Source organism: Scyliorhinus torazame, chromosome 3 (genome assembly GCF_047496885.1).
Source record: "Scyliorhinus torazame isolate Kashiwa2021f chromosome 3, sScyTor2.1, whole genome shotgun sequence".
NCBI lineage: Eukaryota > Metazoa > Chordata > Chondrichthyes > Carcharhiniformes > Scyliorhinidae > Scyliorhinus > Scyliorhinus torazame.
Genome location: NC_092709.1, coordinates 50,537,170 through 50,549,314, shown reverse-complemented (window position 1 = coordinate 50,549,314; position 12,145 = coordinate 50,537,170). Strand labels below are relative to the sequence as shown.

The 12,145-nt window shown below is 47.7% G+C and overlaps 1 protein-coding gene across 1 annotated transcript in view; it reads right to left on the bottom strand.

The window, feature by feature from the left end:
- LOC140409488 (cilia- and flagella-associated protein 337-like) overlaps nt 1-12,145 on the bottom strand; it is an 85,372-nt gene that overhangs the window by 43,493 nt on the left and 29,734 nt on the right. Inside the window, exons 4-5 of the mRNA XM_072497900.1 lie at nt 5,061-5,153; nt 641-686 (exon numbers count right to left, since the gene is read on the bottom strand). Of these exons, the coding sequence (XP_072354001.1) occupies nt 641-686; nt 5,061-5,153 (139 nt within the window). The remainder of the gene's footprint in view (nt 1-640; nt 687-5,060; nt 5,154-12,145) is intronic.

Here is a 12,145-nt window from a genome sequence, read left to right as displayed (position 1 = left end):
GAGTTAAACATGGGCAAGGAAACCTGCTGATTACCATTTACACTGCTTTCCTTTAACTGATGAATCAGTATTCCCCAATGTTGAATTCCACTTGGAGGAAGTACTAAAAATAGCAAGGCACAGCTGTACTTTGAGTGGGGGACTTCAATGTCTGTCACCAAGAGTGGCTTTGTCATAACAATACTGGCTGAGTTGGCCAAATTCTGAATCATATTGCTGACAGGCTGAGCTTGCAACAGGTGGTTAAAAAGTCAACATAAGGGAATAGCCAACTTGACCGTGTGCTCACAAATCCACCTGTCGCAGATCCATCCACCCATGACAGCATTGGTAAGGCTACATAGTCCTTGTGGAAGCAAATTCTCATCTTTGCATCAAATCTGTTGTACATGTGGCACAATTACAGTACTAAGTTCCATTGATTAGGAAAGACTTAGTAGGTCAAAACTGGGCATTTGTGAGGTACTGATGGCCATTAGCAGGAGTAAAATCATATTGCACCACAATCTGTAACTTCGTAGCCTGGCAAATTATTTGATTAACTTAACTGATCCATAACAACTGATGCATTTGAAACTAGCCAACAAAGATGTAAATCTTCACAAGCAAAATTTGGAAGATTCAAATGTTGAAGACATACCTGATCATCACCATAGAGGATCACACACTCATCATCTCCAGTGGAACTGACGAAAACAAGATGCATAAAGACTTTGACATCCATATGTGAAACACAGAGCATTGTCACAGTTAACTTCTTAAAAGTTGACTTCCGGTGATGGCGGGCGGGAGGCGGCCGCACAATGGAGGGCTCCCGGTCAGCAACGGCATTTTCGGGACTTTAAGCCCGGTCCCAGGGTCCGCGGAGGCGGCAGAAGAAGGGAGAAGGCACGGAGGAGGCACAGTGAAGATACAGGAGGAAAAAAGGAACAAAGAAAAATGTCGAGGGTGAGCAAGAAAACGGCCGGAAAAAAAACAGCTGGAGGTCCGTCGGGGAGTGGAAAGGTCACCGCGGGTTCACCAGGAAAAATGGAGGCTGGAGCACCAGGGAAGACCGCACTACTTACAGCTGAAGAAATAACTAAGGTGATGGCTGCGGAATTTGAAAAGCAGTTGGCGCAGATTGCGAAATGCATGGAGACGGTGAGGAAAGAGATGTGGGAGGTTTTGAGTGTGCTGGTGGAGGAGGCGGTTTCCCCGGTGAGGACGGAGGTGGCGAGCGCAGTGGCGGACGTGCGAGAGCAAGGGGAGGCGCTGAAGGAAGTGGAGGAGAAGTTATTGCAGCAAGGTGATCAACTTGCCTCGATGGGGAAAGAGATGCGGAAGGTGATGGATACTAACAAGGATCTGTGAGGAAAAATGGAAGACCTGGAAAACAGATCCAGGCGACAGAATTTGAGGATTGTGGGGCTGCCCGAAGGAGTTGAAGGACCGAAGCCGACTGAGTACTTTGCTGCGATGCTGGCAAAATCATTGGGGGAGGGGGAGGATCCCTCCCGATATGAACTGGATCGGGCTCATCGGTCGTGGAGGCCTATACCAAAGGCGAGTGAGCCGCCAAGGGCAGTGACTCTGTGCTTCCATAGGTACAGGGTGAAGGAGAAGGTCCTGAGCTGGGCCAAGCAGAAGCGGGTGGTGCAGTGGGCTGGAGCTGGTATACGTGTATACCAGGACTTTACGGTGGAGCTGGCAAGGAGGCGGGCTGCCTTCAACCGGGTGAAGAGTGCACTGTACATTAGCAAGGTGCGGTGCGGCATTGTATATCCAGCGAAGCTGAGGATGACTTACAAGCTCAGGGACTTTTATTTTGGAACAGCAGAAGCAGCGTAGGAGTTTGCGAAAGCAGAAGGACTGTGGCACAACTGACAAATTGAGGAATGGCCATGTGCCGATGTAACCTCATGACTGTATTTTCTTCTTTTTTGTATCACTGCGCGCGGGTGTAGAGATTAAAGGTGCCAATGTGGTATATATTTGGACAAGGGAAGGGACAGGACTTGCACTCGAAATGAGAGTTCTTTGGGGTGTAGGTGGATATGCGGGGTTTGTGTGCTAAAAGGGGATCTTTGGGCTTTCCTAGGGCCGGGCAAGTGGGAAAGGGACCGGGCGGGGGCCTCCACGCTGGCCGGTTTAAGCCGGCCAGTGAACGGGAGTGAGGTGGGGGGAGGGGCTGCGGCCATCGGAGCCTGGCAGAACAGGGTCCGAGTGGTCTAGCCGGGGTGGTAAGTTGGGGGGAAGGAACCGAGGTTGGGAGGAGGAGTTTTACAAGAGGCAGTGGACAGGAGGAGCTGGAGACCTGCGGTGGGGTGGGGTGGGGTGGGGGGGGGGGGGGGGGGGGGGGGGGGGGGGGGGAGCTGTGTAAGATTAAGGGTGACTACGGGTAATCCCTGATTCCTTTTTGACATTTGTTTATGTAAATATGCGGGTTGAGGTTTGGGGGTTGGTGGGTAGATGGGATTGTTGTTATTATGGGGACTGACATATCTTGCTGATTATTGTTTATTGTTGATGGATGTAAATGTGGGAGAAAATGTGAAAAAGGAGGAGAATAAAAATGTTTTTTAAAAAACTTATTAAAAATTAAATCTTGGCATCTTATGTGGCTGTCGTAAATTATCTCTCCTCATCCTTCTGGATGTGTCTGCAGCCTTCAATTCCTCCAATGTCTATCTGAGCGAGACGGCCCCCACTTGGTTTCATTCTCATTTAACCCATCTGCGTGGGTTTCCTCCAGGTGCTCCAGTTTCCTCCCACAGTCCAAAGACGTGCAGGTTAGGTGGACTGGCCATGATAAATTGCCCTTAGTGACCAAAAAGGTTAGGAGGGGTTATTGGGTTACGGGGATGGGGTGGAGGTGAGGGCTTGAGTGGGTCAGTGCAGGCTCGATGGGCCGAATGGCCTCCTTCTGCACTGTGTGTTCTATGATTTTATCCAGTTGAAGCCACAGAAACATTTGAAATTATTTATTTTCCCGCTCCTATACTTTTACCTCTGGAGATCTCACAGATCATCAGATGGCTGATGAAATTCAACGTGGGCAAGTGCGAGGTCTTGCACTTTGGAAAATAGAATAGAGGCATGGACTATTTTCTAAACGGTGACAAAATTCATAATGCTGAAGTGCAAAGGGACTTGGGAGTCCTAGTCCAGGATTCTCTAAAGGTAAACTTGCAGGTTGAGTCCGTAATTAAGAAAGCAAATGCAATGTTGTCATTCATCTCAAGAGGCTTGGAATATAAAAGCAGGGATGTACTTCTGAAGCTTTATAAAGCATTAGTTAGGCCCCATTTAGAATACTGTGAGCAATTTTGGGCCCGACACCTCAGGAAGGACATACTGGCACTGGAGCGGGTCCAGCGGAGATTCACACGGATGATCCCAGGAATGGTAGGCCTAACATACGATGAACGTCTGAGGATCCTGGGATTATATACATTGGAGTTTAGGAGGTTGAGGGGAGATCTAATAGAAACTTACAAGATAATGAATGGCTTAGATCGGGTGGATGTAGGGAAGTTGTTTCCATTAGCAGGGGAGACTAGGACCCGGGGGCACAGCCTTAGAATAAAAGGGAGTCACTTTAGAACAGAGATGAGGAGAAATTTCTTCAGCCAGAGAGTGATGGGTCTGTGGAATTCATTGCCACAGAGGGCGGTGGAGGCCGGGACGTTGAGTGTCTTTAAGACAGAAGTTGATAAATTCTTGATTTCTCGAGGAATTAAGGGCTATGGAGAGAGAGCGGGTAAATGGAGTTGAAATCAGCCATGATTGAATGGCGGAGTGGACTCGATGGGCCGAATGGCCTTACTTCCGCTCCTATGTCTTATGGTCTTATGGTCCCTGATATCATCCGAATACACGCAAGTTCACATGCGGATGACATCCAGCTCCACCTTACTAGCACTCCTCTTAACCCCTTCACTGTCTGACATATCTGGTCAGATATTCTGTCCTAAATTAGCAGAGATTTCCTCAACTAAATATTTGGAAGACCAAAGCTCTTATCCATGGTCCCTGTCACAAACCTGGTTCATCTACTGAACAGATAGCTACCGAATAACTACATCCCTCTCCATTATCACTGTCTGAGACTTAGACTATTCACAAATATGATATCATATTTTGACCGCGATGTGTTTCCAATCACCAAGACAACCTACTTCCACATCTGTAACATCTCCCATCCCATCCTGTCCGTGCCTCCTCTTGTCAGCTGTTGAAATCCTGATCTGTACCGTTATTACTTCTAGATTTGACCATTCCAATTTGCTCCTGGTCGGCCTAACAACTTCCACCATCCATTAACTTGAACTTATGAAAAACTGTTGCTTCTATCCTAACTTGCACCATGTCCCATCATCTTTTTGCTGCTGACAACAATGGTTCCCAGACCACATCCGAATTTTAAAATCATTTGATGCTCCTCCAGCCCTACAATCCTCCAAGATTTTGGCCTCATGTGCAACCCCAATTTTAATCGTTGCACCATTTGTGGCCATGCTTTTAGGTGCATCAAATTTTACCTCTGGGGTTTCCTCCCTAAAGCTCTCTGACCCTCTACCTCACCTCCAAGATGTTGGTAGCAGTTACCACTATAGCCACGCTTTTGGTCATCTATCCCAACACCTCATGTGGCTTGGTTTCAAAATTCTTTTTTGATAATACTCCTGTGGAGCTACCTGGGAGCTTTATTATATTCAAGGTGCATATAAATGCAGTTTGTTGTTGATGTTGATGTGGTCATCACTGGTAAGGCATATCATAGTTTTGTGATGGTCTTCTTCAATTCTTCAAATAGAGCTTTTGATTTAATTATCCATTTAGAATATTGGTATTCTGCTTTAATGGCTATTTTCAGAACTTGTTTGAGTAGAAGCACCAATGTAAACCATAAGATTTTGTCATTCTTCTAACATTATCCACCTGGAAATCTGAAAACTACCCATACCATTCTAACATTTAACAGAAGTTGTAAACACTTTGCAGATAACCTGTAAACAAGGAATTCACCAAGCTCAGCCTTACCTGCAGTTGCATTAAGGAGCAATAAACAATATTACCTGTAGTCTAGTCGAAGAGGCACTGAGTCAAGGCCAATTATTTGACAATAGGGTTCAAAGTTGGAGAGTTCATACATACGGATTTCTCGATCACTAGGGACAAAATATGATCATAATTTATTAATGTTCATGTAGTGATAACATAACCTGGTTTGAAATTTTATTTCCTATTTCTCCTGAAACCACAGTGCTGAGGGCATTAGAGCTACTAATTAATATACAGTTCGAAAAAATAGATGCAAGAAATTGATCTTGTTTAACCTAGATTAACATTAATTTCTCACCCTTTATTCTTTTTTTTAATAAACATTTTATAGAGGTATTTTTGGTATAACAACAACAACAAAACAAACAATGTACATAAATCTATAAACATAGTGCAAAAAACATCTCCCTCCCTTACAGGTCCCACCTTTATTAACCCCCTACTCTAAACTAAACTAACCCCCCCCCCCCCTTCTGCTGACGATGAATTTTCCGCAAAGAAGTCGATGAACGGTTGCCACCTCCGGGCGAACCCTAACACTGACCCTCTCAAGGCGAACTTGATTTTCTCCAAACAGAGAAAGCTAGCCATGTCAGATAGCCAGGTCTCCGACTTCGGGGGCTTTGAGTCTCTCCAAGCTAATAGTATCCGTCTCCGGGCTACCAGGGAAGCAAAGGACAGAACATCTGCCTCTTTCTCCTCCTGGATTCTCGGATCTTCTGACACCATGGAAATCACCACCTCTGGACTTGGTGCCACCCTTGTTTTTAACACCGTGGACATGACATCTGCAAACCCCACCAAAATCCCCTAAGCTTCGGACATGCCCAGAACATGTGGACATGGTTCGCTGGTCCGCCCGCACACTTTGCACACTTGTCTTCCACCCCAAAGAATCTGCTCATCCGAACACTGTCATGTGAGCCCGATGAACGACCTTGAATTGTATCAGGCTGAGCCTGGCACATGTTGTGGACGCGTTGACTCTACTCAACGCGTCCGCCCATAGACCATCCTCTATCTCTCCTCCCAGCCCCTCCTCCCACTTGCGCTTCAGCTCCTCGGTCTGCATCTCCTCTGACCCCATAAGTTCCTTGTAAATGTCAGAGACGCTCCCCTCTCCCACCCACCCTCTGGAAACTACTCTCACCCTTTATTCTTATTTACTTTGCTTTCCAATTACATATTTTAGTGATACAGTATTTGTTATTTTGAACTTCATGTTAATTCTGTGGATGGGATTTTCCCGCCCTGCCACCATGGATTTCATGGTAGAGGGAGTGGAGAGACCAGCGGCAGGCATAAAGTCAGAAATCTGCCGCTGGAAAAATAGCTTACGATTCTGCCAATGGCGGGTCAGTTATCCTGCTGCCTAGGATAACTGCCCCTACCACTTGCAATCATTACCATCTCGTGAACACTCAATAAGAGAGCTGCTCGTCAGAACCTGATGATGCTGCCTAATCTTACTATCAGTGTGAAATTATGTTGGCCTGAAGCCCATTTGAAAAGGAGTGGCGCCGCACCTCAGTTCACTCATGAGTTTGAGGTGAGTACAAGGTACATAGCCTAAATGTCACAGCGCTGCACTGCTCTTGTTGTGATGGCCAGCCCATTGCTGGGGCTGTACGGTTGGTCTCCTTCTGCTCTTTGCCTGCATTGTCCAGAAGGACATCACTGAGCTGCAGTACTCAGGCAGGCCTCCACTTTCAGACACTGACCAGTATTGCGCATGGGGTTGGGGAGTGCAGGGGGGTTGAGCTCCCGGTGGCTGACACCATTGTCCACAAGGACATGTCAGTGAGGTGTTCTCCAGAAAGTGAGCCCAAGCTGTGGGGTTGTGCCCCACCAAGGTGTGTTTCTCTGTGCTGATGGAGGGTCCTGGTGAGTGCAGTGACACTTCTTCCAGCGCTTCCTCATTGGATGTGGTCTGGGGGCTCGGACTTATGTTGGGCTGCCTTGTGGCCCTCGATCTGCTGCTGCCTAGAAAATAGAGAATACCATTTCAGTTGATGAGCATCAGCAATATAAAACTATAAGTGGCTGACTGTGATTGTCAGAATGTGATGAAGTGATGGAGCTGTGATCCATACTAGGTTGTTGGGACAAACTAATTTCCCCTTCCCCTCAGGAGTTCTTCCCCACAGCCTAGCGACAGCCTCATCAAACGCAGTGAAGGCAATGATGTTGCCCATCCCACCCCAGCTTGGACTTTTTCCCTTCTGTTGTGTGCCAGCTTTCCCTGCATGAAAACAAAAGAAAGGCATGTGATGAGAGGAGATGGAGCAGAGATTGGGTAAGATGCATGTCCCCTGTGTGTGGTGAGCCCTCCACAGAAAAGCAAGAAAATGGAGTGTGAGCAACATGATAGATAGGAAGGTGGTGATGTGAAAGTTTCCGTGAGATAAAGAGTGTTGGTATGTGACCCCACTAATGGTTGTCTGAGATACCTGAAGAGGGTAGTTATTTGATTACATGCTGCCAAGATGAGAGTTTAACAATGGAGGGCGTTGAAGGATAACTTACCCTGGTGGAACAGATGAGATCATTTAGCCTCTTCCTGCAATGGATGGCATTTTGGGCGTGGTTACCAGATGCGCTGACCTCCTGGTGATGGCTGCCCAGGCCGTAGAGATGAAACTGATGTGCTTCCTGGATCCATCCGTGGGATACAGGACATGTGTGCCCGCACTCTTCTAATCAAGGCCTCACAGGCCTGGTGGATGAAGCAGGGTGCTTCTTGAGACTTGCAGCCTTCTTCTTGTTGATGGAAGATGTTTGTCATGGTCTATTGGAGACAGATGAGCTGGAGAGAGGGAGATGTATGTGGTCGACTAGCGTTTAAATATGGCGGCTGGATCTTTGACCCTGTCAGCTGACAGCAGGTGCACAAATCAGTTGTCGCCAGTACTAAACTCAGTGCAAGTGAGTCATTATTTTGGAGCTTAATAAGAAACGCAACTTCAAAGAAATATTTTAAAGTTATATTTGACTCTCTGTTAAAATCAGATTTTATTTAACCTTATCTGTAGAAGAGAGTAAATCACAGGTTGCACTGCTCAGAAATTTTGTCCCAAAACTAGCAGTGACTGCCAGAGTTGCTCCACCAAACCTGTGAGAGGAATTGCAGATTAGAAGTGGCGTGATGAGTATAATTACTGAGATAAATGACCATTACAATATGTAATAAAGGAAACGTTTTGATCTTGTTCTGCCAAGGAGCAACCCTAATCCATTAACTAAAAAATTGATTCACACAGCACCTGATTTTCCAGGCTATCCAAGGCCCCAAATTTGGAAGGGAGGAAGCATGAGCATATTGCTGACCAGAAGCGTGCCCTCCACCATATTAGCTAAGGACAAACAAGAAACGTCCCTAGTCCATGTTTCAAGCAGGTGTTAAGCCCTTTGCATTTGCATATAAGCAACTGAATGCTCATTTGATTTTGCCAAAAATGGCTTGTCGAATCAGCTCGAGATATTACCTGCAACAAAGAGGATAAGTAATTTGAATGTTGAAAGGGGAGATGGCAGGAATGCTTTCATATTCCCACATTTAATCCCCACCATCCCATATTGTCATCGCCAAAGGTCTTCTGCTGCCAAAGGTCCCACTCCCATCATATCAGTTACCTAACTTGGATACTGTTACAACCCCTATAGAGGTCACAGGATGTGGACCATCCGGTTCCCCATGATCTCTACAGAGTATGAACTTCCCAGTGATGGGACGGAACTTTACCTTTAACAAGGGGAGCGCACAGAGTACAAAAACCCCGACCTGCGTGAAGGTCGGGATGAGAGACCTTTCGGGGAGGAGAATAGTTAATGCAGGTATCAATAAGACTTTTTTTTTGCATCCTACCCCTCATTTCATGTGATCACTCTGTACGGATTCTACAGAGGCGACGAGGATGAAGTGGAGCTGCGTCGGCGCTAACTGCTGCGAACTCGGACCACTTTCCATAGGCCTCAGGAGGCCACTCTTCAACCGACAGAGATGCCTCACATTGGAAAATTGGAGCAATTTGATGCAGGCACTGATGATTGGAGGCAGTACATTGAGCGAATTGCAATACTTCTTTCGAACAAATTCTGTAATTGGCGATGAACCGCAAACGATAATCCTGCTCGAGGCTTACTGAGGCGCCATCTATGGTCTTTCGCTGCCTTAGTCCACATTTAATCCCAAGCCACCGATAATTGTCCACCGTGTTCGATTTAACATGGCCACCCAGAGTAAAGGAGAATCCATTACCGACTTTTTGGCCCACCTACGAGAACACACTGAATTCTGCGAGTTTGGAACACTGTTGAACGAAACCTTGAGAGACCATTTGGTTTGTGGGATCCATGACACAGCAATGCAATGGAAGCTCCGAGCAGAAACTCACTTAGACTTACAGCAGGCGGTTGAAATAGCCATGTCCCGTGAAACCGCTAAACAGTAAGTTCAGGGGCTCCAAGGCTAAGCAGACCGGAACTTGGGCTGCATGAATGAGCGCCTTGCGGCCTTTCCAAGGCCCGAAGAGACGGGCCGCTGACCTTGGGGTCGTTACCACAGGGATGCAAACCGCCACCACAGAGGCCCAGAGGGCCGTCGAGCTGTCTCCTCTGACCAAGTAGATCCAGACCATGGATACGGTCCAGCAACATCACCGAGACTTAGGTGACAGACGGTCCCGAGAAGGCCTACAGCCCGCCGTCCCATCAGATGCGACCTCCCTCCCCGTGTCCGACATACTGTTCGGATGAAGAAGTAGACTCATACCAGTAGTTGCACTACATAGCGGCACCATAAGTAGCGCTGATCCATGTCACACTTCAGGTGATCAGGCACCCCATAAAGATGGATTTGGATACCAGAGCAGCAGTCTCTGTGATCAGCCACCAAACGTTTGACCAAATCCGATTGGGCATCCAGACATTGGCTCTACAGGATACCGACGCCCGGCTGGCAAGGTGTATGGCAAAGGCATTGCAGGTAGTCTGTTGGTCCCAGTCACATATGGGCAACAATCAGCCAATCTGCCATTAGTAGTGGTATGTGGGGGAGGACCACGCTTGCTGGGCCACGATTGGTCGTAGCACCTCCGCCTTGGCTGGCAGCAAGTCTGTCACATTTACCCACAATGATCGGAGGAGGTCTTGGCTAAATTTCCTGACATCTTCCAGGAGGGCCTGGGCATCACGAATGGGGCAGTGGCCAAGATTAGTGTTGACCCATCGGCGCAGCCATGCTATTTACGTGCCCAACCAATCCCATAACGCCTTGATGCCGAAAGTGGATCCAGAGCTGGATCATTTGGAGTGCTTTGTGTATAATACGCCCCGTGCAGTTCTCCGACTGGGCAGCCCGTCATACCTGTGATGAAGCCTGACGGCTCTGTATACCTTCGATGTGACTATAAGATGATGGTGAATCGTATCTCTCATTGGATCATTACCCTGTTCCCTGCAATGAGCACTTATACACAAAGCTCAGTGGCGGTCTCACTTTTACGAAATTAGGCATGAGCCACATGTATCTCCAGCTGGTTTTGGATCCCGGCTCCCATTGATTTGTGACGATTAATACCCATCGGGGCTGTACGAATACCCAGTTGCCCTTTGGGGTCTCCTCGGCTTGTGTGATTTTGCAGCGGGTAATGGAGAATTTTCCCTTTGTGGCAGTCTAACTAGACAACGTACTGATTACGGGGACCTCCCACCGGGACCATCTACAAAACCTGGTCGAAGTTCTCCGGCCCTTCGAGGTGGGAGGCGTTCGCCTACACCAGGAGAAATATGTATTCCGTGTAGCGGAGGTGACTTATTTAGGATACCGCGAGGACCGCTACGGCCTGCAGCCCATTGAGGACAGGGTATGTGCCATTCGGCAGGCCCTCATACCAGAAGGGCTGATGGAGCTTCAATCTTTCCTGGGGCTCGTAAACTACTACGGGAAGTTCATCCCAAACCTGGGAACATTGCTGGACCGCCCTCCATCGATTGTTGAAAAATGGCCAGATAGGGCAGCACGGTGGAGCAGTGGGTTAGCTCTGCTGCCTCACGACGCTGAGGTCCCAAGTTCGATCCTGGTTCTGGGTCACTGTCCATGTGGAGTTTGCTCATCCTCCCCGTGTTTGCGTGGGTTTCGTCCCCACAACCCAAAGATGTGCAGGGTAGGTGGATTGGCCATGCTAAATTGCCCCTTAATTTTAAAAATGAATTGGGTACTCTAAATTTATTTAAAAAAATAAAAAAAGAAAAAAAAAAGAAAAAGGGCCAGATGTCAGAGAATTTAGCCAAGGCCTCCTCCGATCCGTGTGGGTACATGCAACAGACTTGCTGCCAGTCCTCGCCCACTAGATGGATGATGGATTGGAGCTTCCCATTGCATTCGCCTCCAGGACACTCACCAACATAAAATGAAACTATATGAAAATCGTGGAGGGTCTGGCCGTCGTTTTTAGGTGAAGAAATGTCACCATTAAGTTTATGAACATGCATTCACAGTGTTCACGGACCACAAGCCTTTGTTGGGTCTGTTTAAGGAGGACCGGGCGAAGCATCTGCTTGATTCCAAAGCTGGGTCCTGCTGCTGACTGCTTACCAGTACATCCTGGGACACTGTTTGGGGACAAAGATTCCCAGCGCAGGTACATTAAGCCACCGTTGCTTGCCCCGCTCGCGAAGTCTTCGCCCCCTTGCATTTTATGGACTCTTTGCTCATAACAGTATCCCACATTCAGGGTTGGACCCAGACGGACCAGCAGCTGTCCTGTCAGGCACATTATTTTCTACGGGGCCCAACACCTCGCTTTGCCAAATGACCCGAGGATCTATCCGACCAAAATCCCAGAGCTGAGAGTCAAGGAATATGTTATCCTGTGGGGAATATGAGTCGTGATTCTGGAACGTGAGCACGGCCCACTCTTACAGGACCTCAACAACGGGCATGCAGTAGTTTCTAAAATTAAACTGTTGGCCCACAGTTACATCTGGTGGCCCAGAATAGACGCCAACATTGAGATATTGGCCCAGTGTTGTTTGCCATGCCAGGAGCACCAGGAGCTGACATTGGTAGCACCCCTCCACCCATTGGAATTGCCGGGAA